The following is a 23175-nucleotide window of genomic DNA, read 5'->3' as shown; positions in this document are numbered from 1 at the left end:
TAGCATATAACCCAATATAGTCACACCCAAAAGGCAAAATATCCAGTTACTATGAATATGTGTGCCTTCTTTGCTATTCTGTAGCGTACGAGTTGGAGCACCAAGGAATTGTGTTTAATAAATTCCTTTATTTCATGTTCATCTAGAACTTCACAGTGGTAACATTGCACCTATAAAGTTGAGAAAAGGAAAGCTGTTTGAAATGTAACAGTTGCTTGTGTGTATTTTTAATTAAAAAATTTTAAGAAATGTGCTATTAGGGCCAACTTTCTAAATGTTCTTGTTTGTTTGTTTGTTTGTTTGTTTTGGAGACAGGGTCTTGTTCTGTTGCCCAACTTTCTAATTTTTCTTTTTTTGAGACAGGGTCTCGCTCTGTTGACCAGGCTGGAGTGCAGTGGCGCAATCTCGGCTCACTGCAATCTCCGCCTCCTGGTTCAAGTGATTCTCCTGTCTCAGCTTCCTGAGTAGCTGGGATTACAGGCACGCGCCACCACACCCAGCTAATTTTTTGTATTTTTAGTATAGATGGGGTTTCGCCATGTTGGCCAGGCTGGTCTAAAACTCCTGACCTCAAGTGATCCGCCCACCTCGGCCTCCCAAAGTGCTGGGATTATAGGCATGAGCCATCTTGCTCAGCCTTATTATTATTTATATAGAAACAGGGTCTCACCGTCTTGCCCGGGATGGTCTCGAACTCCTGGGTTCAAACAGTCTGCCTTCCTCAGCCTTCCAAAGTGCTGGAATTACAGGTGTGAGCCACCATGCTCCACCTACTCTTTTTTTTTCTTGAGACAGGACCTTGCGCTGTCACCAGGCTGGAGTGCAGTGACATGATCATGGCTCATTGAAGCCTCGACTTTTCGGGCTCAGGTGATTCTCCCACCTCAGCCTACAGGCACAAGCTTGTAGTCCCAGCTACTTGGGGCCAATTTATGGGTTGAGGTTGGGGAGGGGGTGTTGTTTTGGTAGAGGTGGGGTTTCACCATGTTACCTAGGCTGGTCTTGAACTCTTGGGCTCAAGTGATCTGCCTGTCTTAGCCTCTCAAAGTGCTGAGATTACAGGCATGAGCCACTGTGCCCAGCTATTTTGGTTACTCTTATTTAAAGTAGTGTGCGTACAGTATAGAAAAATTGGAAAATACAGGCCAGGTGCCGTGGCTTATGCCCGTAATCCCAGCACTTTGGGAGGCCGAGGTGGGCGGATCATGAGGTCAGGAGTTCGAGACCAGCCTGATCAACATGGTGAAACACCGTCTCTACTAAAAATGCAAAAAAAAAAAAAAAAAAAAAAAAAAATTAGCCGGGCGTGGTGGCACGCACCTGTAATCCTAGCTACTCAGGAGGCTGAGGCAGGAGAATTGCCTGAACCCGGGAGGGCAGAGGTTGCATTGAGCCGAGACCACGCCACTGCACTCCAGCCTGGGCGACAAAGTGAGACCGTCTCAAAAAAAAAAAAAAAAAAGAAAAATTGGAAAATACAGATCCCCCACCCTTCCCTAGCTCCTGGTAAGTTCTAATCTACTGTCTCTATGAGTTTGCCTATTTTAGGTACCTCATATAAGTAGAATTATATGATATTTGTCATTTTGTGTCTGGCTTATTTTACTTAACATAATTTTTGTTTGTTTGTTTGTTTGTTTGTGACGGAGTCTCGCTTTGTTGCCCAGGGTGGAGTTCAGTGGCATGATCTCAGCTCACTGCAACCTCCGCCTCCCAGATTCAATGATTCTGCCTCAGCCTCCCAAGTAGCTGGGACTACAAGCACATGCCACCACGCCTGGCTAAATTTTTGTATTTTTATTAGAGATGGGGTTTCACTGTGTTAGCCAGGGTGGTCTCGATCTCCTGACCTTGTGATCCACCTGCCTCGAGCTCCCAAAGTGCTGGGATTACAGGTGTGAGCCACTGCGGCTGGCCCATAATGTTTTTAAGCTTCCTCCATGTTAGCATGTATCAGAACTTCCTTCCTTTTTATGGCTGAATAATGTTCCATTATATATATGCAGCACATTGTGCTTAGTCATTCATCTGTTGATGGACACTTAGGTTGTTTCCACCTTTGGTTACTGTGAATAATACTGCAGTGATTGGTGTTCAAGTATCTGTTTGAGTCTGTTTTCAGTTCTTTGGGGTATATACATAGAAATGGAATTGCTGAGTCACATGGTAATTTTGTGTTTAACTTGTTAAGAAACCACTAAACTATTTTCCACAGGAGCTGCACCATTTTACATATCCACCAGCAGTATACAAAGGTTCCAGTTTCTCCACATCTTCACCAATGTTTATTTTTTTTTGTTTTTGTTGTTGTTTTTAAAATTATAGCCATTCTAGTAGGTGTGAAGGGTTTTTTGTTTTTTTTTTTCCTCAGAATAGTGCATTTAAAAAATTGTCTTTGGCCAGGTGTAATGGCTTACACCTGTAATCCCAGCACTTTGGGAGGCTAAGGCAGGTGGATCATTTGAGGTCAGGAGTTGATGACCAGCCTGACCAACGTAGTGAAACCCTGTCTCTACTAAAAATACAAAAAATGAGCTGGGCATGGTGTTGCACATCCGTAATCCCAGCTACTAGGGAGGCTGAGGCAGGAGAATTGCTTGAACCCAGGAGGCGGAGGTTGCAGTGAGCAGAGATGGTGCTCCAGCCTAGGCGACAGAGCAAGACCCTGTCTGAACAACAACAACAAAAAGCCACGATTTTTAGTTCAATAGTAGCTCGTAATTGTAGTTATAGTATTTGTAAGTTGCTATGGTTTTGAGTGTTGCTTTTAAGACTGTTGTTAGTTACCCACTAAGTTTTAATTGCAAGGAAATTTCACAGAATGTGAAAAAGTTTTGGTTAAGACTGGAAAATATCTATTCTTGCTTTCCTCAAAACTGGCTTCAGTGATTACTTAATGACAGCAGAATGCTTTGAAAATATGCTCTTTAAAGTCTAGCTGTTACTAAAATACCATAATAACTTATATGTAAGTGATAGTTGCTTTTTTGTTGTTGCTGCAACTGTGGTAAGAGGAAAGCATTATTAGCAAAATCCTTAAGAAAAGTATAGTATAAAAAACTGGTAAATAGAGAATTTACAAAAATGAAATGTGGGTGAGAACATGAGACACGTGTATAGGTTTGACATCTTTATATTCATTTGAATTCTTTGTTTCCTTGGACTTTGCAGGTAAGGTTGTTTTTTCTTTTTGACAAACTGTATAATAATAATAATTATTTTTATTTGAGATGGAGTCTCACTCTGTCACCCAGGCTGGAGTGCAGTGGTGTGATCTTGGCTCACTGCAACTTCTGCTGCCTGAGTTCAAGTGATTCTCCTGCCTCAACCTCCTGAGTAGCTGGGATTACAGGCACCTGCAACCACACCTGGCTAATTTTTTGTATTTTTAGTAGAGACAGGGTTTCGCCATGTTGGCCAGGCTGGTCTCAAACTCCTGACCTCAGGTGATCCACACGCCTTGGCCTCCCAAAGTGCTGGGATTATAGGTGTGAGCCACCGCACCCAGCCTTTTTTTCTTTCTTTTAAAAAAAAAGTTTAATAGAGATGAGGTCTGTGTTGGTTAGGCTGGTCTTGAACTCCTGGGCTCAAGCCATCCTTCTGCATCAGCCTCCCAAAGTGCTAGGATTACAAGCATGATCTACCTTGCCCAGCCTGACCATTTCTTCTAATGGAAGGTCCTATATGACAGAGAGACATGGATGATATTAGGATCTTGTTTATTCTCATCAAACTTTATACTCAATTATAGTCAGCAAATAAACTATTTAGAGTTTTCTTTTCATTTGCTGACTACCTTACCGTTAACTTACTATTTAGTAAGCAAGAACAAATTTAACCAGCAATTTCGGGAATGAGAAAAGGAGTAAAGAATATATATGGCTTCTGTAATCCGAAAACAGAAAACTCACCATAACCTGGGTAATTGAAAGAGTTGCTTTTGTAAAATGTGCCGTTGAAATACTCTTTAAAAAGGGGGTTGGGAGTGTGGGCTGCCTCAAATCTTAACATCGAAGCTAAAGATAACATTTAATTTATCACATATTTATTGTATACTTGGATAAAATGAAAACTCCATTGAGGGAGTCTTAAGAATTTGGGATGATATGGTTGTTGTAACTGAGCGATAAATATAGTTATCTTGGTGTCTTTAATATTTGAGAGTAAAAGCATTTTTAAAATCAATTGTATGATTCTTTTAATAAAAAAGAACTTGCAAGTTTATGTGGAAGAAGAAGCTTTTCTTTTTGTTTTTCTTTTTTCATTTTTTGAGACAATGTCTTGCTCTGTCACCCAGGCTGGAGGGCAGTGGTGCAATCACGGTTCACTGCAACCTTAAACTCCCAGACTCAAACAGTCCTTTTGCATCAGCCTTACAAGTAGCTAGGACTACAGGCATGAATCACCATACCCAGCTAATTTTTAAATTTATTTTTTATTTTTATTTGAGATGGAGTCTCGCTGTCGCCCAGGCTGGAGTGCGGTGGCGCGATCTCAGCTCACTGCAACCTCCGCCTCCCGGGTTCAAGCGATTCTCCTGCCTCAGCCTCCTGAGTAGCTGGGATTACAGGCATGCACCACCATGCCTGGCTAATTTTTGTGTTTTTAGAGAGATGGGGTTTCACCATGTTGTTCAGGCTGGTCTCGAACTCCTGACCTCATGATCCACCCACCTCAGCCTCCCAAATTGTTGGGGTTACAGGCGTGAGCCACTACGCCCAGCCAGGATATATTTATCTGAACATTATAGCTATGAAGAATAAAGATATCCATTAAGCAAACTGGATTATGGGAAATATCTTAAATTTTTCTTTATTATTTAATATACAAGCAAAACTTCTTTATTGTAGAAAAATTAGAATATAGAAATTAACACAAAGGAAAAAAAGTATAGTCCTACCACTGGGTTGAATGAATTCTGATATTTTTCCTATGTGTGCTTCTTTCAGAAATATGGCTACACACACCTTTCTGCAGGAGAGCTGCTTCGTGATGAAAGGAAGAACCCAGATTCACAGTATGGTGAACTTATTGAAAAGTACATTAAAGAAGGAAAGATTGTACCAGTTGAGATAACCATCAGTTTATTAAAGAGGGTAAGGAGTGTGAATGCCAACCAGTTCAAACCAGCGAGGAAAGAAGAAATTAAATTCACCTTTTGGCCAGGCAGTTGCTCATGCTTGTGATCCCAGCATTTTGGGAAGCCAAAGCAAGAGGATCACTTGAGGCCAGGAATTCAAGACCAGCCTGGACAACCTAGTGAAATCCCATCTCTACAAAAAAATTTTTTAAAAAGCCAGGCGTGGTGGCATATGCCTGTAGTCCCAGCTGCTTGTGAGACAGAGGCAGAAGGATTGCTTGACCCCAGAAGTTCAAGTCCAGCCTGGGAAACAGTGAGACCTCCTCTCAAAAATAAATAAACAAACAACAATAATAATAAAAATAAATCCACCTTTCATATGTGTAATGAAAAATATCAAAGATTTTTTGTTTTGTTTTGAGACAGTGTCTTTGTCACCCACGCTGGTGTGCAGTGTCCTGATCACAGCTTGCTGCAGCCTCAACCTTCCAAGCTTAAGCCATCTTCCCACCTCAGCCTCCTGAATAGCTGGGACTACAGGTGCATGCCACCACACCTAGCTAATTTTTTTCTATTTTTTGTGGAGACAGGGTCTCACTATGTTGTGTAGGCTAGGCTGGAACTCCTGGGCTCAAGTGATCCTCTCACCTCGGCCTCCCAAAGTGCTGGGATTATAGGAGAGAGCCACCACACCTAGCTCAGAGTATTGAATTTCTTGCTTGTGGAAGGTGGTTATGCTTGAGAATGGCAGAACTGGAAACTTTGCTTTCACCTGGGAAGAAAGCGGACAGTGGCAAGGATTCTCTGCTTTGATTTAGTATCACCTATAGCTCAACTTAACATCCATTTATGTGCACTTGGTCCTTTCTTCCCAACATTCAGACAGTTATTCTCTTCCATTTCTGTTTCATCTTTTTTCCTCCCTCTCCTGCTCCCTTTCCTTTTTTCTTTTTTGCTTTCTTTTTTTTTTTTTTTTTTTTTTTTTTTTTTTTTTGAGATAGAGTCTCGCTCTGTCACCAGGCTGGAGTGTAGTGGCGCGATCTCGGCTCACTGCAAACTCTGCCTCCTGGGTTCAAGAGATTCTCCTGTCTCAGCCTCCCGAGTAGCTGGGACTACAGGCGTGCACCACCATGCCCAGCTAATTTTTGTATTTTTAATAGAGATGGGGTTTCACCATGTTGGCCATGATGGTCTCGATCTCTTGACCTCATGATCTGCCTGCCTCAGCCTCCCAAAGTGCTGGGATTAGAGGTGTGAGCCACCGTGCCCGGCCCCCAATTTTTTTTTTTTTTTTTAAATAAACCTCTTTCTTTCTTCTTTCTCTCTTTTTTTTTTTTTTTTTTTTTTTTTGGCGGGGAGACGGAGTTTCGCTCTGTCGCCCAGGCTGGAGTGCAGTGGCGTGAACTCGGCTCACTGCAAGCTCCGCCTCCTGGGTTCACGCCATTCTCCTGTCTCAGCCTTCTGAGTAGCTGGGAGTACAGGTGCCCGCCATCAAGCTTGGATAATTTTTTGTGTATTTTTTAGTAGAGACGGGGTTTCACCGTGTTAGCCAGGATGGTCTCCATCTCCTGACCTCATGATCCACCCGCTTGGGCCTCCCAAAGTGCTGGGATTACAGGCGTGAGACACCATGCCCAGCCCTTTCTCTGTTTTTTAACCCACGTCCCTCTCATCATTGATGTTCGCTCAGCCATGGTGTCTACTTTTCTGGTGTATCACCATCTTCAATGTGAAATGCTAAGACTTAAGAACTTTTAAAACTAAAATATGTCACATCTGAGGCTGGGCGCAGTGGCTCACGCCTGTAATCCCAGCACTTTGGGAGGCCAAGGCAGGGGGATCACTTGAGGTCAGGAGTTCGGGACCAGTCTGGCCAACATGGTGAAACCCCGTCTCTACCAAAAAATATAAAAAATTAGCCAAGTGTGGTGGCACACACCTGTAATCCCAGTTACTTGGGAGGCTGAGGCAGAAGAATCGCGTGAACCTGGGAGGCAGAGGTTTTGGTGAGCCGAGATCATGCTACTGCACTCCAGGTTGGGTGACAGAGTGAAACTCTGTTTCTTAAAAAAAAAAAAAATGTCCGGGTGTGGTGGCTCACGCCTGTAATCCCAGAACTTTAAGAGGCCAAGGTGGGTGAATTACGAGGTCAGGAGTTCAAGACCAACATGGCCAACATGGTGAAACCCCATCTCTACTAAAAATGCAAAAAAAAAAAAAAAATTAGCCGGCCGTGGTGGCAGGCACCTGTAATCCCAGCTGCTCGGGAGGCTGAGGCAGGAGAATTGCTTGAACCAAGGAGGCGGAAGCGGAGGTTGCAGTGAGCCAGGATCGCACCATTGTACTCCAGCCTGGGCAACAGGGTGAGATTCCGCCTCAAAAAATAAATAAATAAATAAATAAATGTCACATCTGAAAAACAGACACCCTGTATTTACTAGGTAACTCTTCATTCTAGATTCCTAGAACTATAATCATTAACAGGTATTTTCACATAGAAGAACAGTGAGGGAGAAAAAGAAATGCAATATTGGGAACAACAAGAAATGGCCGAAGCCTGATGGAAAAGAGCTATGTAAGCATCTGGTTGGAACTAAAGACATTGGGGATGAAAAGTGGCTTGTACACACTTTCTTACCTCTTGTCTCAGAGGTTGGAGTAACCTGCTTCCATTCCAAAATAAACAAATCTCTCTCCCTATTCACTCTTTCTAATGTCCTTTCTCTGCTCTATAAAGCAGAGAAAGTATTATGAAAGAGCATATGGTTTTTACTTTTTCACTCTCTACTTTTCCACTCTCTACTTTTCAACCCTTTGCAGTCAGATTCTGTTTCCATCTCCATTGCAGCTGCTCTTGCGTGTTACCAATGATGATCTCTATCAAATAATACTTTTGTCATTATTTTTCTTGTAGTATTTAACTTTAATCAGTCTGTTTGAAAATCATTCCTCCTTTGTTCTTTATGACAGCGTCTCTTTTTCTTCTCTCCCTACTGAGTGACTGCTATTTCTCTATCCTCTTTAATAGTTATTCTTTTGCAAGTTTGCAAAACCATGATGCTTCTCAGGGTTTTATACTTGGTCTTATTCAGCTCTCATTTCATATGTTTCTTTCTGGATGGTTTTAGCCATACCCAAAGCTTTCACTGTGCTAATGCTGCTAAAGTCTATTGCTCTAAAACAAAATGTTTGTTTTGAATTCCAGACATATATTTTTAACTACCTACCTACTAGGCCTTTATTTGAATGTCTCACAAGTTTCTCAAAATCAGCATGTCAGAGGCTGAGTGTATTGTCTAAAATGTGATCTTCCTTTACTTCCTGTCTTGGTTAATGGTTCTGCCATCTACCTAGCTACTCAAGGCATAAATCTGGGAATCATCCTATATTCTCCTGCCTCTTCCTCACTTTCCCAAATCCATTCAGTGAGCATATCTTTCCAGTTATCTTTCTTTTAATCCTCTTCTGTTAGTCTCTTCTCTGTCATCACCTTAGTTCACATCCTCTTTTTTCCTATTTTTTTTTTTTTTTGAGACAGAGCCTCTCACTCTGTCCCCCAGGCTGGAGTGCTGTGGCACGATCTCGGCTCACTGAAACCTCCACCTCCTGGGTTCAAGCATTTCTCTGCCTCAGCCTCCCCAGTAGCTGGGATTACAGGTGCCAGCCACCACGCCCAGCTAATTTTTGTATTTTTAGTAGAGACGGAGTTTCACCATCTTGGCCGGGCTGGTTCTTTTGTTCCCTTTGTTTTGGGGCAGCCAGTGACATTTGGGTTTAATTAGCTTCCGTTAAAAAGTATTTTATCCTACATTAATAATTAATGCTAATGGTCTTTTATATTTGTCCAAAGCTTTGTGTTGTTGGACTTGAATTATATGAATAGCAGAGTTGAGCACCTGTAGAAGTAATATACTTTCCACTACAGCAAAACGACTTGGGAAGAGCAAAGGGAACAAAGAGAGGGTCTCCAGTTGCTGGAGCAAAGATAATGGTTAATGGTTATTTTCCTCTTATTGCCGCTCTTATTGTTTATTTATAACTTTGTGAATGTGTATGTGAAAGTAACATATACTTAACTGTAGAAAATTTGGAAACCACAGAAAAAAATTGTGTGTATAAAATGAGGTGGTTTTGAGAGGGGCATATACCCATAACCACACCAACTTGAGGCAACCATCTTAATACATTGATAGATTTCCTTCTAGTCTTTTTTCTTTCTTTCTTTCTGTTTTTTTCTTTTTTTTTTTTTTTTTGCTATGTACCCTCCACCCTTTACTTATGGTTTAAATAATAATAATAAAACAAACACCCATGTATACACTACCATGCTTGAGAAATTTCATTTTGTTAATGTAGTATTGAACCTAAATCTTTTTCCTTTAGGAAATGGATCAGACAATGGCTGCCAGTGCTCAGAGGAATAAATTCTTGATTGATGGGTTTCCAAGAAATCAAGACAACCTTCAAGGATGGAACAAGACCATGGATGGGAAGGCAGATGTATCTTTCGTTCTCTTTTTTGACTGTAATAATGAGGTAATGAAAATCTTCATCTGCCCACATAGGCTTTAAGCAACTGTTAGTCAACTATTAGAAAAAACAAAGGATTTTTTAACTTATATTTTATATTGGCAGCAGTGTTTTTTGAATTGGTAGATTGGATGGACGGAACAGCACTGTCTTGCTGTTGGAGTATTAAAAACTATTTGGCATTAGCAGCCTTGTGGAGCTAAATTTTCCTTTATTTTCAAAATAACAAGAATCAGTTTTGATTTTTAAAAAATAAGAATTGACATACATAATAATATTAGGTAATGAAGCTGAACTACTTTCTTAGGTAGACATTATTATCATAGAGTATTTTGCCTTAGGGTGTTGTTTACTGGAAGAGAAACACGTTTCTGAGAAGTTGGGAAAACTTTCTGTTTTAAAGAAACATACAGGGCCGGGTGCGGTGGCTCACGCTTGTAATCCTAGCAGTTTGGGAAGCCAAGGTGGGCGATCACCTTAGGTCAGGAGTTCAAGACCGGCCTGGCCAACATGGTGAAACCCCTTCTCTACTAAAAATACAAAAATTAGCCTGGCATGGTGGCATATGCCTGTAATCCCAGCTACTTGGGAGGCTGAGGCAGGAGAATTGCTTGAACCTGGGAGGCAGAGGTTGCAGTGAGCCAAGATGGCACCACTGCACTCCAGCCTGGGCGACAGAGCAAGACTGTCTCAAAAAAAAGAAAAAAAAAAAGAAACGTACAAGATAGCCTGATTTGTCTTAAGAGTGAAATGATCTTGAAAAAAGTAAAAAAATGTACTTTTCTTTCTGGTAGTTCTAATAATGAAGCCAGACATACTTTTGAATAACTAAATACATTTCTCAGAATCATTTAATTAAAAAGCCTGAAGTAGTTAGTACCTTGAAAGAAGTTGGCTGTTCTTAGGTTGAATTGTAAATGTGCCTCTGGTGGAGAATCTTGCTGCAGCCTTTGCGTTGTTTTATTTTATTTTATTTTATTTGAGACAGAGTCTCACTCTGTTGCCCAGGCTGGAGTACAGTGGCACGATCTTAGCTCACTGCAACCTCCCAGGTTCAAGCAGTTCTCCTGCCTCAGCCTCCCAAGTAGCTGGGATTACAGGCATGTGCACCATGCCTAGTTAATTTTTGTATTTTTAGTAGAGACGGGGTTTTGTCATGTTGGCCAGGCTGGTCTCGAACTCCTGACCTCAGGTGATCCACCCGCCTTAGCCTTCCAGAGTGTTGGAATTGCAGGCATGAGCCACTATGCTGGCCTTTTGCATTGTTTTAAAACGTAACTCTCTTCTTCCAACCCCCAAAAATATGTTTTCATTTACCCTTCAAAGTTAACTTTATAATGTTACCACAGCTTTATAACAAGGAATGTTTATTCACAATTAACAAAGGATGCTTTATTCAAATGCAAATATGTTGACTCAAATATTTGCAAATTTATGGAATTATCAAAAAGCAGCCAAAAATGAAACAAAGTTTGAGGCATGTAATTCATACCTAATAAGTTAATAATATATCTGAGATGGAATCATACACATACAGATCTTTTTATTACAGTTTGAATAAAAATAAGCAGGAAAAACTGAGTCATGAATGAATTCTTATTATGCTCTGTACTTATTTAACCTAGTTTATATAAATTGAACCACATGTTTACGTTTAAAAGGACTTTGCATGTTGATTAATGAATTAGACACATTGGGTTTATTGCAGGGTTTTTTTTGTCATCTCTTTAAACTCTTGTTTTCTTTGCAGGTTAAAAGAATGGCAAATTCATATCTATATTTTTTAATAACTTTGTATCTCTTTTTAGATCTGTATTGAACGATGTCTTGAGAGGGGAAAGAGTAGTGGTAGGAGTGATGACAACAGAGAGAGCTTGGAAAAGAGGTACTTGGCAGTTTTTACATACAACCACTTCAATCCCAGACCTGCCGTATTTGGTACAGGAATAAAAGAGTCACATTTAAACATGTAAAATGGCTTGTTTAAGATGTTAGGTCAATCAGTCGGGGCAGATCCAGTGTTCTGTGAGCTCTCCTATAACATGTAGAAGAAAGGATAGATACCTAGAACCTTGCAATATTTACTTCTTTTGCAGAATTCAGACCTACCTTCAGTCAACAAAGCCAATTATTGACTTATATGAAGAAATGGGGAAAGTCAAGAAAATAGATGCTTCTAAATCTGTTGATGAAGTAAGTGTTCCTAGCCTGTCTTTAAAAAAATATGTCAGATAAAAATGTGATTATTTGTTTTGGGGTAAGCAGGAAAAAAAGAAATACTATCACAGATTAGTTAGTTTTTCAAGACACTGGAAGCCAGGCATGGTGGCTCATGCCTGTAATCCCAGCACAGGTGTTCAAGACCAGCCTGGGCAACATACTGGGACTCTGTCTCTTAAAAAAAAAGAAGACACTGGGGACTAAATGAAAAATTAGGGTTTTTTTCCTTTCTGAGTAAAACCTAAAATGAGGTTTATAACTTCAAACTTGTTCTTCATGAGAAATGGGTGGTTTATGAATTCTAAATTTGCTCCCAAGCACTAGAAAACTGGTATTTTAAGAAATGTGAGTTGGATCACATGAATGGCAAGTCATCTAGCTCAAGAGCTCCAGGCTTCTTTCTTCTGCCACAGAACAAATAGCACCACAGGTGAAGGTTTCCATGACTTATCACTTCTCTTTTTTTTTCATAAATAGTGATCTCTAAATTGTGGTTTGCAAGCGCAACAAAATTTCTCGTGTCTCTTAAGGAACCTAACCTCCCTTTCCCCGATTCCCTGAATCTTCATCCTCTTATAGTCATAAGATAAAAAAGAAAGGCCCAGGGGAAGAAGATTCAGGGAATCTTTTTTTAATCCATTGACACTTTGTATAGAGGTGAGGTAATACACGAGAAAACTGTGTTTTAGAATCAGAACTAAGAAGATAAGCCACTTCAGTTATATTTTATATTTTATTTTACATTTTATTTACAGTTTATATTTTATCAAATTATTGGTAGCCTCTCAAGAATATTTTGTCCTAAAAGCACTAATTGAATGTAATATAGTCATAATTTTATATGTATTATTTATATAATATTACTGTCTAAAGTAAAATAGATGAAACTAAGTATGTGATTCAAAAAAATGATTCATTTTGAAAATTAATGTAAATTTGATTTTTTTGTGTGTGACCCTGTTTGGAGATGGAGTCTTTATTTTTTATATTATTTTATTTATATATATTTTTTGAGACAGTGTCTCACTCTGTTGCCCAGGCTGGAGTGCAATGGTGTGATCTCAGCTCACTGCAACCTCCGTCTCCTGGGTTCAAGTAATTCTTCTGCCTCAGCCTCCTGGGTAGCTGGGATTACAGGTGCCCGCCACCACGCCTGGCTGATTTTTGTATTTTTAGTAGAGACGGGGTTTTGCCATGTTGGCCAGGCTGGTCTTGAACTCCCGAACTCAAGTGATCTGCCCGCCTCGACCTCCCAAAGTGCTGGGATTACAGATGTGAGCCACCGCGCCCGGCCAAATTTGATTATTTTTAATAAGAACTTAGCTGTATGGTATTTTAACAGTACCTGCTTTTAAAATTATTATCATCTTTTTCCTTTACAGGTTTTTGATGAAGTTGTGCAGATTTTTGACAAGGAAGGCTAATTCTAAACCTGAAAGCATCCTTGAAATCATGCTTGAATATTGCTTTGATAGCTGCTATCATGACCCCTTTTTAAGGCAATTTTAATCTTTCATAACTACATCTCAATTAGTGGCTGGAAAGTACATGGTAAAACAAAGTAAATTTTTTATGTTCTTTTTTTTGGTCACAGGAGTAGACAGTGAATTCAGGTTTAACTTCATCTTAGTTATGGTGCTCACCAAACAAAGAAGGGTATCAGCTATTTTTTTTTTAAATTCAAAAAGAATATCCCTTTTATAGTTTGTGCCTTCTGTGAGCAAAACTTTTTAGTACGCGTATATATCCCTCTAGCAATCACAACATTTTAGGATTTAGGGATACCCGCTTCCTCTTTTTCTTGCAAGTTTTAAATTTCCAACCTTAAGTGAATTTGTGGACCAAATTTCAAAGGAACTTTTTGTGTAGTCAGTTCTTGCACAATGTGTTTGGTAAACAAACTCAAAATGGATTCTTAGCAGCATTTTAGTGTTTATTAAATAACTGACCATTTGCTGTAGAAAGATGAGAAAACTTAAGCTTTGTTTTACTACAACTTGTACAAAGTTGTATGACAGGGCATATTCTTTGCTTCCAAGATTTGGGTTGGGGGCACTAGGGGTTCAGAGCCTGGCAGAATTGTCAGCTTTAGTCTGACATAATCTAAGGGTATGGGGCAAGGATCACATCTAATGCTTGTGTTCCTTATACTCTATTATATAGTGTTATTCATGATTCAGCTGATCTTAACAAAATTCGTAGCAGTGGAACCTTGAAATGCATGTGGCTAGATTTATGCTAAAATGATTCAGTTAGCATTTTAGTAACACTTCAAAGGTTTTTTTTGTTTGTTTTCTAGACTTAATAAAAGCTTAGGATTAATTAGAAGAAGCAATCTAGTTAAATTTCCCATTTGTATTTTATTTTCTAGAATACTTTTTTCATAGTTATTTGTTTAAAAAGATTTAAAAATCATTGCACTTTGGTCAGAAAAATAATAAATATATCTTATAAATGTTTGATTCCCTTCCTTGCTATTTTTATTCAGTAGATTTTTGTTTGGCATCATGTTGAAGCACCGAAAGATAAATGATTTTTAAAGGGCTATAGAGTCCAAAGGAATATTCTTTTACACCAATTCTTCCTTTAAAAATCTCTGAGGAATTTGTTTTCACCTTACTTTTTTTTCTTCTGTCACAATGCTAAGTGGTATCCGAGGTTCTTAATATGAGATTTAAAATCTTAAAATGTTTCTTATTTTCAGCACTTACATCATTTGGTACACAGGGTCAAATAGGGCAAATAATTTTGTCTTTGTATAATTAGATTTGATATTTAAAGTCACTGGAAATAGGACAAGTTAATGGATGTTTTTATATTTTAATAGAATCATTTATTTCTATGTGTTATGAAATTCACTTAATGATAAATTTTTCAACATACTTGCCATTAGAAAACAAAGTATTGCTAAGTACTATAACATATTGGCCACTAAAATTCATATTGAGATTATCTTGGTTTCTTGGAAGAGATAGGAATGAGTTCTTATCTAGTGTTGCAGGCCAGCAAATACAGAGGTGGTTTAATCAAACAGCTCTAGTATGAAGCAAGAGTAAAGACTAAGGTTTCGAGAGCATTCCTACTCACATAAGTGAAGAAATCTGTCAGATAGGAATCTAAATATTTATAGTGAGATTGTGAAAGCAACCTTAAAGTTTTGAAGAAGACTGATGAGACTAGGTGCTTTGCTTCCTTTCATCAGATATCCTTCTGTGGCGTTTGAGAACAGAAACCAACAAACATGGTAATTACTAAATTATGAGGCTTTGCTTTTTGTTTGCTTTTAAGTAGAAAAACATGTTGGCAACATTGAGTTTTGGAGTTGATTGAGATAATATGACTTAACTAGTTTTGTCATTCCATTTGTTAAAGATACAGTCACCAAGAATTTTTTGAGTTTTTTGAAAGACCTCAGTTTAAGCCTTGCTTATTTTTAAATTATTTCCATTCAGTGATGTTGGATGTATATCAATTATTTAGTAAATAATCTCAATAAATTTTGTGCTGTGGCCTTTGCTATTTGTTGGTTTAGATTTCTGTTCTCTAAGCATATTGAAGATCAAGAAGTATCCTATTTAACATGTGGGTCCTCACACTACAAAAGCAGAGTTCAGGACTGTCGATGCAAAGAGTCAAACTCTGTAAAATATTTGAAGAGATTTATTCTAAGCCAAATATGAGTGATGAGTGGCTTGTGACACAGCCCTTAGGAGATCCTGAGAACAAGTGCATACAGTGGTCAGTGTGCAGCTTGTTTTTATACATTTTAGGGAGACATGAGACATCAGACAATACATGTAAGATGTATACATGGTTCAGTCCAGAAAGGTGGGACAACTGGAAGCAGGTGTGGGGAAAGTTTCCAAGCCTTAGGCAGATTTAAAGATTTTCTGATTGGCAATTGGTTGAAAGAATTACTATAAATAGAAAGGAACGTCTAGGTTGATACAAGGTTTGTTGGAGACCAAGGTTTTATCATGCAGATGAAGCCTTCAGGTAGCAGGCTTCAGAGAAAATAGACTGTAAATGCTTCTTATTAAGAGTGTGTTCTACCAGTAATTTCAAAAGGGAGGAGAGGTATAATGAGGCATGTCTGGCTCTCCCTTCCCCATGATGGCCTGAAACTAGTTTTTCAGATGAACTCTGGAATGCCCTTGGCCTAGAGGAAGGGTCCATTCAGATGGTTGTGGGGGCGCTTAGAATTTATTTTTGCTTTACAGGATTGAGGAAAATTTTTCATCCTGTTTTTGTGTTTTGGCTTAAGCAGAAAGCATGATTTTATCCCGTTCCTTCAAGAAGTAATCTCCACTGAGACAAAAGCAGTCTATTTCATTACCTACCAGCAGCATCAATCACTTATCTCTTTTGGGGGAAGATGACAGTAAGCAATGTATATCAGGATGTGGGCTTTTTGTGGACTTTTGGCTTTACTCTTGGAATTTAAGTGGTTCACAAACATTCCAGTGGTCCCTGGAGATAATAGTGGCTGAAAGTACTGGCCAGATGAGGTCAGCATCTTCTCCCCGGAGGTTTGGTTGTCATCTTCAAACACATACTAATTGCACAAGCAAATAGTGCTACAAACTCTTTTTCTGGCCGGGCGCGGTGGCTCATGCCTGTAATCCCAGCACTTTGGGAGGCCGAGGCGGGTGGATCATGAGGTCAGGAGTTTGAGACCAGCCTGACCAACATGGTGAAACCCTGTCTCTACTAAAAATACAAAAAAGTAGCTGGGCATGGTGGTGGGCGCCTGTAGTACCAGCTACTCAGGAGGCTGAGGCAGGAGAATGGCGTGAACCCGTGGGCGGAGCTTGCAGTGAGCTGAGACTGCGCCACTGCACACCAGCCTGGGCGACAGAGCGAGACTCCATCTCAAACAAAAAAAACAAAACAAAAAAATATATTTTCTGCCTTCCAGGAGGTTTTTTTTTTTTTTTTTTTTCTAAAACATTCTGATATAGATAGACCTTCCAGTGTCTTCTGTTGGTTAACTTTAATCATTCTTATGTTTTCTATTTCAGTTCTCCCTAGCCCACCTGCATACTTCAGCTAAATTAAGTATTCGTTAATTATACACATTTATTTATTTTTTATTTTTTATTTTTTTTGAGACGGAGTCTCGCTCTGTCGCCCAGGCTGGAGTGCAGTGGCGCGATTTCGGCTCATTGCAACCTCCGCCTCCCGGGTTCACGCCATTCTCCTGCCTCAGCCCCCCCGAGTAGCTGGGACTACAGGCGCCCGCCACCACGCCTGGCTAATTTTTTGTATTTTTAGTAGAGTCAGGGTTTCACCGTGTTAGCCAGGATGGTCTCGATCTCCTGACCTCGTGATCCGTCCGCCTCGGCTTCCCAAAGTGCTGGGATTACAGGCGTGAGCCACCGCGCCCGGCCTAAACATTTATTTTTAATGAAAGAAAGGAAGCTCATTTATTTTGTACCAAAGAGAAAGGAAAACAATGGTCCTAATCACTTACTCCTTTATTTCCTCATCCCTGAGGCCAGTGTAAATACTCTCTTGGATTCAGGTATGCTTTTCTTTGGCTGGGTGTAGTTACTGTGTTTGTGATGTTACTCTTGGACCTCAGATAAGCCTGGAAGGTCACCATCTTTCCTGTTGTGCAGAGAGCTGATGGACAAAGTTGAATTTCTGGCTGCCGCCATATACCTCATGTCAACTGTACCATATCTAGATTATCACTCAGGCTCACACCTTTATGGGAACGCCTTTATGGGAGTTCATCAGAGCAGAACCTGCTTCTCTTAGGTTCCTCTTCTTCAATGAGGCTTTTCCTTCATGGCTTTGTCCTCCTGAAATAAAGAGGGTAAGAGAAGAGGTTTTAATTATTTTGTCTTATTTAGGGAGACAAGGGTAATACATCAGAACATTTCTCTAGGTGAGGTTCTTTCAGCTACAGAATATAATTTTTTATTTATGATACATTTCGAAGTAACTGTATGCGACTTGTGAACACTGGCCTTTGACACCATCCAAAGTAAAAGCATCTGCAGAGACAGGTTACTAGATACTTTCCCACATCCCAGCCCTAATGTTAGATAAGCACAGATACACTCTAAGAATTGCCTTCCACACAATGAAATCAAGCAGTTAGGCAGCATACCACATATGCATCCTCCTTTAATTGAAGAACCACATATTAAAAGAGAAAGTAAAATTTTTAAAAAGCCATGAATGTGAGCTTTGGGTATGTTCTTACACTACTATTTTGAAGGCTTTCTGGAAGATATGTACTCTCAGTAGCTATTTCTATGACATTAGAAAAAAAAATGATATGTAGTCTCAAGATGAGCTTCCAAGAAAAACCCTGAACTGAGTAAGTTTCCTTGCTAATGTCTAAGACTTTGCAGCCCTTTGAGGACTGTGGGTTGAACTGGCCTTCTTATAGCTGCTTGGCTCCAAGAACTTCCAGAAGGGAAAGACAATGAATAGGTTCATTAGTTGGTACTTAAAAGGACAAAGCTGTGTGCATGGCTAACCCTAAGTTGTTTATTAGTTTTATCAAGAAGGATTTTCACAAATGGCTCCAAAACAGCTGCCAACACTTGGCCAGTCTAGTAGGTATGATTGTGAAGAGACTGCATCAAAACGTCCTTGAAAAAATGTCACACTGTTTTCTTTTTAATTAACCAGGTGCACAATAAGCACTACCATTGGTCTATCCTCAGCTGGGATAATAGTCAAATGATACATTATTTACATGATTTGGAGGGGAAAATGCTGAAGTTTAAAGACTCATTTTTTAGGGGCTGGGTGTGGTGGCTCACGCCTGTAATCCCAGCACTTTGGGAGGCCGAGGCCCGCAGATCACTTGAGGTCAGGAGTTTGAGACCAGCCTGGCCAACATGGTGAAACCCCGTCTCTACTAAAAATACATAAAATTAGCTGGGCGTGGTGGCGTGCACCTGTAGTCCCAGCTACTCAGGAGGCTGAGGCAGGAGAATCACTTGAGCCTGGGAGGTGGAGGTTGCAGTGAGCCGAGATCATGCCACTGCACTCCAGCTTGGGCGACAGATCAAGACTCCGCCTCTAAATAAATAAATAAATAAAGACTAATTTTTTATTAGTCTTTAAACATTAAAATGAACAAGTTGAAACAGCTACATCAAAATCCCCCTGGTTCCAAAATAACTGTCAGAATGTCTATGTCATATTCAGTATCAAAGATGATTGAGCAGAGACTGTATCTATATTCCTTCCTTCCTTTCTCTGTTTAAGGCCTTTTACTTAGGTCTGGATAAGTGCTGTCTGGGGAAAGAAGATAACTCCTGGACTTGCACTGCTGCTACTATGTGCAAATGGAAATTCTGAAATACAGGGGATGTGATGGGATGAGAGTAAAACCATTTGTATAGAGAAGCAGGATTTTGTTCCATCTAGTTCTACTTTATACATGATGTTTCTTTTTTATTGTTCTTTTCTTTTCTTTTTTTTTTTTTTTTAAATGGTAGCAGCAGAGGAGGAGACACACAGCTCAGCCACCAGCCACAGGGGACATGATGGTTCTTGCTGGAACTTTTTTATTCTATCAATAATCACTCCCACAAAACACTGTGTCTTAATCTGTTCAAAAGTCTTCAGGTTCACAGGCCACACTCGCACTTCTCTCCACGAGTATTTTGTTGATGAAAATGGGATTAAGGAATGTGATTTCCTTAACACCATCTATCTTCATTTATCTTTAACTTGTGGTTTCAGTAATTTTGTGGCTATTTCTGAGTTTTGTTTATGTATTTGACTTAAGAAAGTAGCTGTTTATAGTCAGCAGCTAAATCATTGTTTTATATGACACAGATTATGGCTAGTTGGTGAAATAATAGCTAGGTACACATAGGAGGTATTACCACAGTCTGTAATCACATTCATGCAAGGGTCTGTCATTTTAATTTAGCTAACTGGTCACTAGCAAGCCAATTTTCAGAGATGCTGACCCCTGTGACTGGAATCAGATTTGTTGCAGGTAGTCCACATCTGCCTTAGGCCACGCGACTGTCACTGGACCAAGGGATGACAATGGCACCAAAATAATCACATTACAAAATTTGGCTGGCCATTCATTCAAAATATGTTTGAGACATTGCGGATACAACAGTCAGTTAATATACAACCACTACCCTCAACAGGCTTACTAGATAAGCTCAAATCCAGTGGTTTCTTAGCTGATTGTGTTTCTGTGTAGTGCTTTCATTGCTGGCAAACTTTTTTACCTCTGTGATTTTGTTTTCTTTTCCCAGCAATTCTGAGGCAGGTTGGAATGGTGATTTTCCTGTTTCAAGGATGATTAAACTGAGGCCCAAAGAGTTCAAGTCAATTGCCACAATCTTTTTGCTAGAGAGTGGTGGGTTTGGAACTAGAACCCAGACCTCTGGGCCTTAAAGATCTGCCTCCCAGGTTGGGTGCGGTGTCTCATGCCTGTAATCCCAGCACTTTGGGAGGCTGAAGAGAGCAGATCACCTGAGGTCAGGAGTTTGAGACCAGCCTGGCCAACATGGTGAAACCCCATCTCTACTAAAAATAGAAAAATTAGCTGGGCATGGTGGCGTGCACCTGTAATCTTAGCTACTTGGGAGGCTGAGGCAGGAGAATTGGTTGAACCTGGGAGGTGGAGGTTGCAGTGAGCCAAGATTGCGCCACTGCACTCCTACCTGAGATCGAGACTCTGTATCAAAAAAAAAAAAAAGGTCTGCCTCCTGTCCAGTAGCCCCTGCTGCCTATCTGTAATAAGGCAATGTGACCTCTAATATACCCCCCGTGCTTCCCATCACTAGTCTATTACCCTTGTTTATTTTCTCAGTGCATATATCACCATGTGAAGTTACTTTTACTTATTGTTGATTTCCCCTCTAGATTTTAAGTGCCAGAAGAGCACTTACCTTGTTTATTCCTGTTTTCCAATACCTAGACCAGTGCCTGCACATAGTAGGCACTCATTATTTGTTGAAAAAATAAACTGAAATGGAAAAATATTTTTGGCAGTAGCTGTAGCTACAAGTTATATCACTGAATTTTGGATCCCAGTAGAGTCTGCTTGTGACCTCTTAGGATTCTATTTTCGTTCCCCCTGAAGATTGGGAGCTGATAATCGTAAAGTACTGGGACCCCATCAGCTTCCCTCTGTTTTCAGTACACAACTCATGAAAAGACTTACAATGTGACTATCTTGGAGAAAAAAAAAGAAAGGGATAAGAAAGCAATGTTTGGGCGAAAAATCTCACCCACTCATCCATAGTTCAATCTATGTTGATAGATTTTTTTTACCTATTGTACCTCTGTTTCACTATATGTTAGGACATGGGAAATCTCTGCTTTCTGAAGGCTTTTGACAGTTTTTGTTCACGCCACAGATTTGAAATGACTTAATATAAATTTCTACTTGAAGCCTTATAAGATTATAGTACATCCTAAGCACTTTAGTATCTATTTATTAAATTCGAAAAGAATAAAATTAGATGCTTTTAGCCTGCCTTCCCCTCTATAGCTGTGTGTTGTGGTTCTTAATCAATGGAGTCTTTGAATGGGAAAGAGATTTCAGAGGTCTTAGTTGGATTTCTCTATTGTCTTAATAACCTGACACAGAGTAGATAAATAAATGTTTGTATATTGAAAGAAGGAAAGTGTCCTCTTCAAAGCCCTCCAGACAGTTAGGAGCAGAACTAGGCCTAGAACCCAGTTCTCCTTTCTCCCAGCTCTTACTCCTCAACACCAACATGCTTTTTTTTTTTTTTTTTTTTTAAAAGAAAGGACAGGGTCTGGCTCTGTTGCCCGACTGCAACCTCTGCCCTTCATCAGGCTCAAACGACCCTCCCACCTCAGCTTTCCGAGTAGCTGGGACCACATGCATGTACCACCACGCCCACCTAATTTTTAAAAAAACTTTATAGAGACATGTTGCCCAGGCTGGTCTCGAACTCCTGACCTCAAGTGATCTGCCTGCCTTGGCCTCCCAAAATGTTGGGATTACAGGTGTGAGCCACTGAGCCACCGTGCCCGGCCACTAACATGCATTTACCTCAGTCATTCCTAACAAACACTTGGAAAAGCAAAGTAGTATCCTGTGATACTCCAGAACCACTATGTTACTATGTAGCCGGATTTCATTCAGTATGCTGAGCATTTGTTGAATGTCTTTTTAACCATATTCAAAACAAGAACCAATGCCTCAGGCCCTGCCCCCAGAAATTCTAATTTAATTACTTTTATTTTATTTTATTTTTGAGACAGAGTCTCACTCTGTCATTCGGGCTGGAGTACAGTGGTGCAGTCTTGGTTCACTGCAACCTCTGCCTCCCAGGTTTAAGTGATTCTGCCTCAGCCTCCCAAGTAGCTGGGACTACAGGCACATGCCACCACACCTGGATAATTTTTGTATTTTTAGTAGAGGTGGGGTTTCACCATGCTGGCCAGGCTGGTCTCAAACTCCTGACTTCAAGTGATCCCCCTGCCTTTGCCTCCCAAAGTGCTGGGATTGAAGGCATGAACCACCGCGCCTGGACTCTTATTTATTTATTTATTTATTTATTTATTTATTTAGAGCCAGAGTCTCGCTCTGTTGCCAGGCTGGAGTGCAGTGGCGCGATCTTGGCTCACTGCAACCTCTGCCTCCCGGGTTCGAGCAATTCTTCTGCCTCAGCCTCCCGAGTAGCTGCGACTACAGGCATGTGGCCCCACGTCCAGCTAATTTTTGTATTTTTAGTAGAGACGGGCTTCACCATGTTGGCCAGGATGGTCTCGATCTCTTGACCTCATGATCCACCTGCCTCGGCCTCCCAAAGTGCTGGGATTATAGGCGTGAGCCACGCTCCCAGCCCTGCATTTCTTTTATGTGTAAAGTGATACTGATATTGATACTTTGAGAACCACCATAGTAAACAAAATGATCAGAGCAGATAATGAAAACTCACAGCCTTGTATCTTTGTGGGCAAGGGATCAAGTCTTGGTCTTTTTGATGCATTCGCTCATAAGTTCAACTTGGTCTTTTTGATGCATTCACTCATAAGTCATCGCAGCACTATACACAATAGCAAAGACATGGAATCAAGTCAGGTGCCCTTCAGCGGTGGACTGGATAAAGAAAATGTGGTACATATACACCCTGGAATACTATGCAGCCATAAAGAAAACCCAAAAGTATGCCCTTTGCAGCAACGTGGATAAAGCTGGAGGCCATTATCCTAAGCGAATTAATACAGGAACAAAAGTAAATATATGTTCTCACTTAAAAGTGGGAGCTAAGCATTGGGTACACATGGACACAAAGATGGGAACAATAGACACTGGGGGCTGCAAAAGAGTGAGAGGCAAGGAAAAACTACCTATTGGGAATTATGCT

At 40.2% G+C, this 23175-nt stretch overlaps 1 protein-coding gene and 1 long non-coding RNA gene across 3 annotated transcripts in view; one reads left to right on the top strand and one right to left on the bottom strand.

The window, feature by feature from the left end:
* CMPK1 (cytidine/uridine monophosphate kinase 1) overlaps positions 1–15349 on the top strand; it is a 31038-nt gene extending 15689 nt beyond the window's left edge. For both annotated transcript variants that reach the window (XM_034964624.3, XM_055093278.2), the window contains exons 2-6: positions 4950–5096; positions 9464–9616; positions 11419–11495; positions 11707–11803; positions 13213–15349. In XM_034964624.3, the coding sequence (XP_034820515.3) occupies positions 4950–5096; positions 9464–9616; positions 11419–11495; positions 11707–11803; positions 13213–13254 (516 nt within the window). In that variant the 3' untranslated portion in view covers positions 13255–15349. The remainder of the gene's footprint in view (positions 1–4949; positions 5097–9463; positions 9617–11418; positions 11496–11706; positions 11804–13212) is intronic.
* Positions 14641–23175, bottom strand: part of LOC130540555 (uncharacterized) — a 31774-nt gene continuing 23239 nt past the window's right edge. Inside the window, exons 3-4 of the long non-coding RNA XR_008954545.2 lie at positions 22747–22854; positions 14641–17637 (exon numbers count right to left, since the gene is read on the bottom strand). This is a non-coding gene — a long non-coding RNA (uncharacterized LOC130540555). The remainder of the gene's footprint in view (positions 17638–22746; positions 22855–23175) is intronic.

Source organism: Pan paniscus, chromosome 1 (genome assembly GCF_029289425.2).
Source record: "Pan paniscus chromosome 1, NHGRI_mPanPan1-v2.0_pri, whole genome shotgun sequence".
NCBI classification, from domain to species: Eukaryota; Metazoa; Chordata; class Mammalia; order Primates; family Hominidae; genus Pan; species Pan paniscus.
The sequence above is the reverse complement of the archived record's forward strand: the minus strand, read 5'-3'. Positions and strand labels throughout refer to the sequence as shown.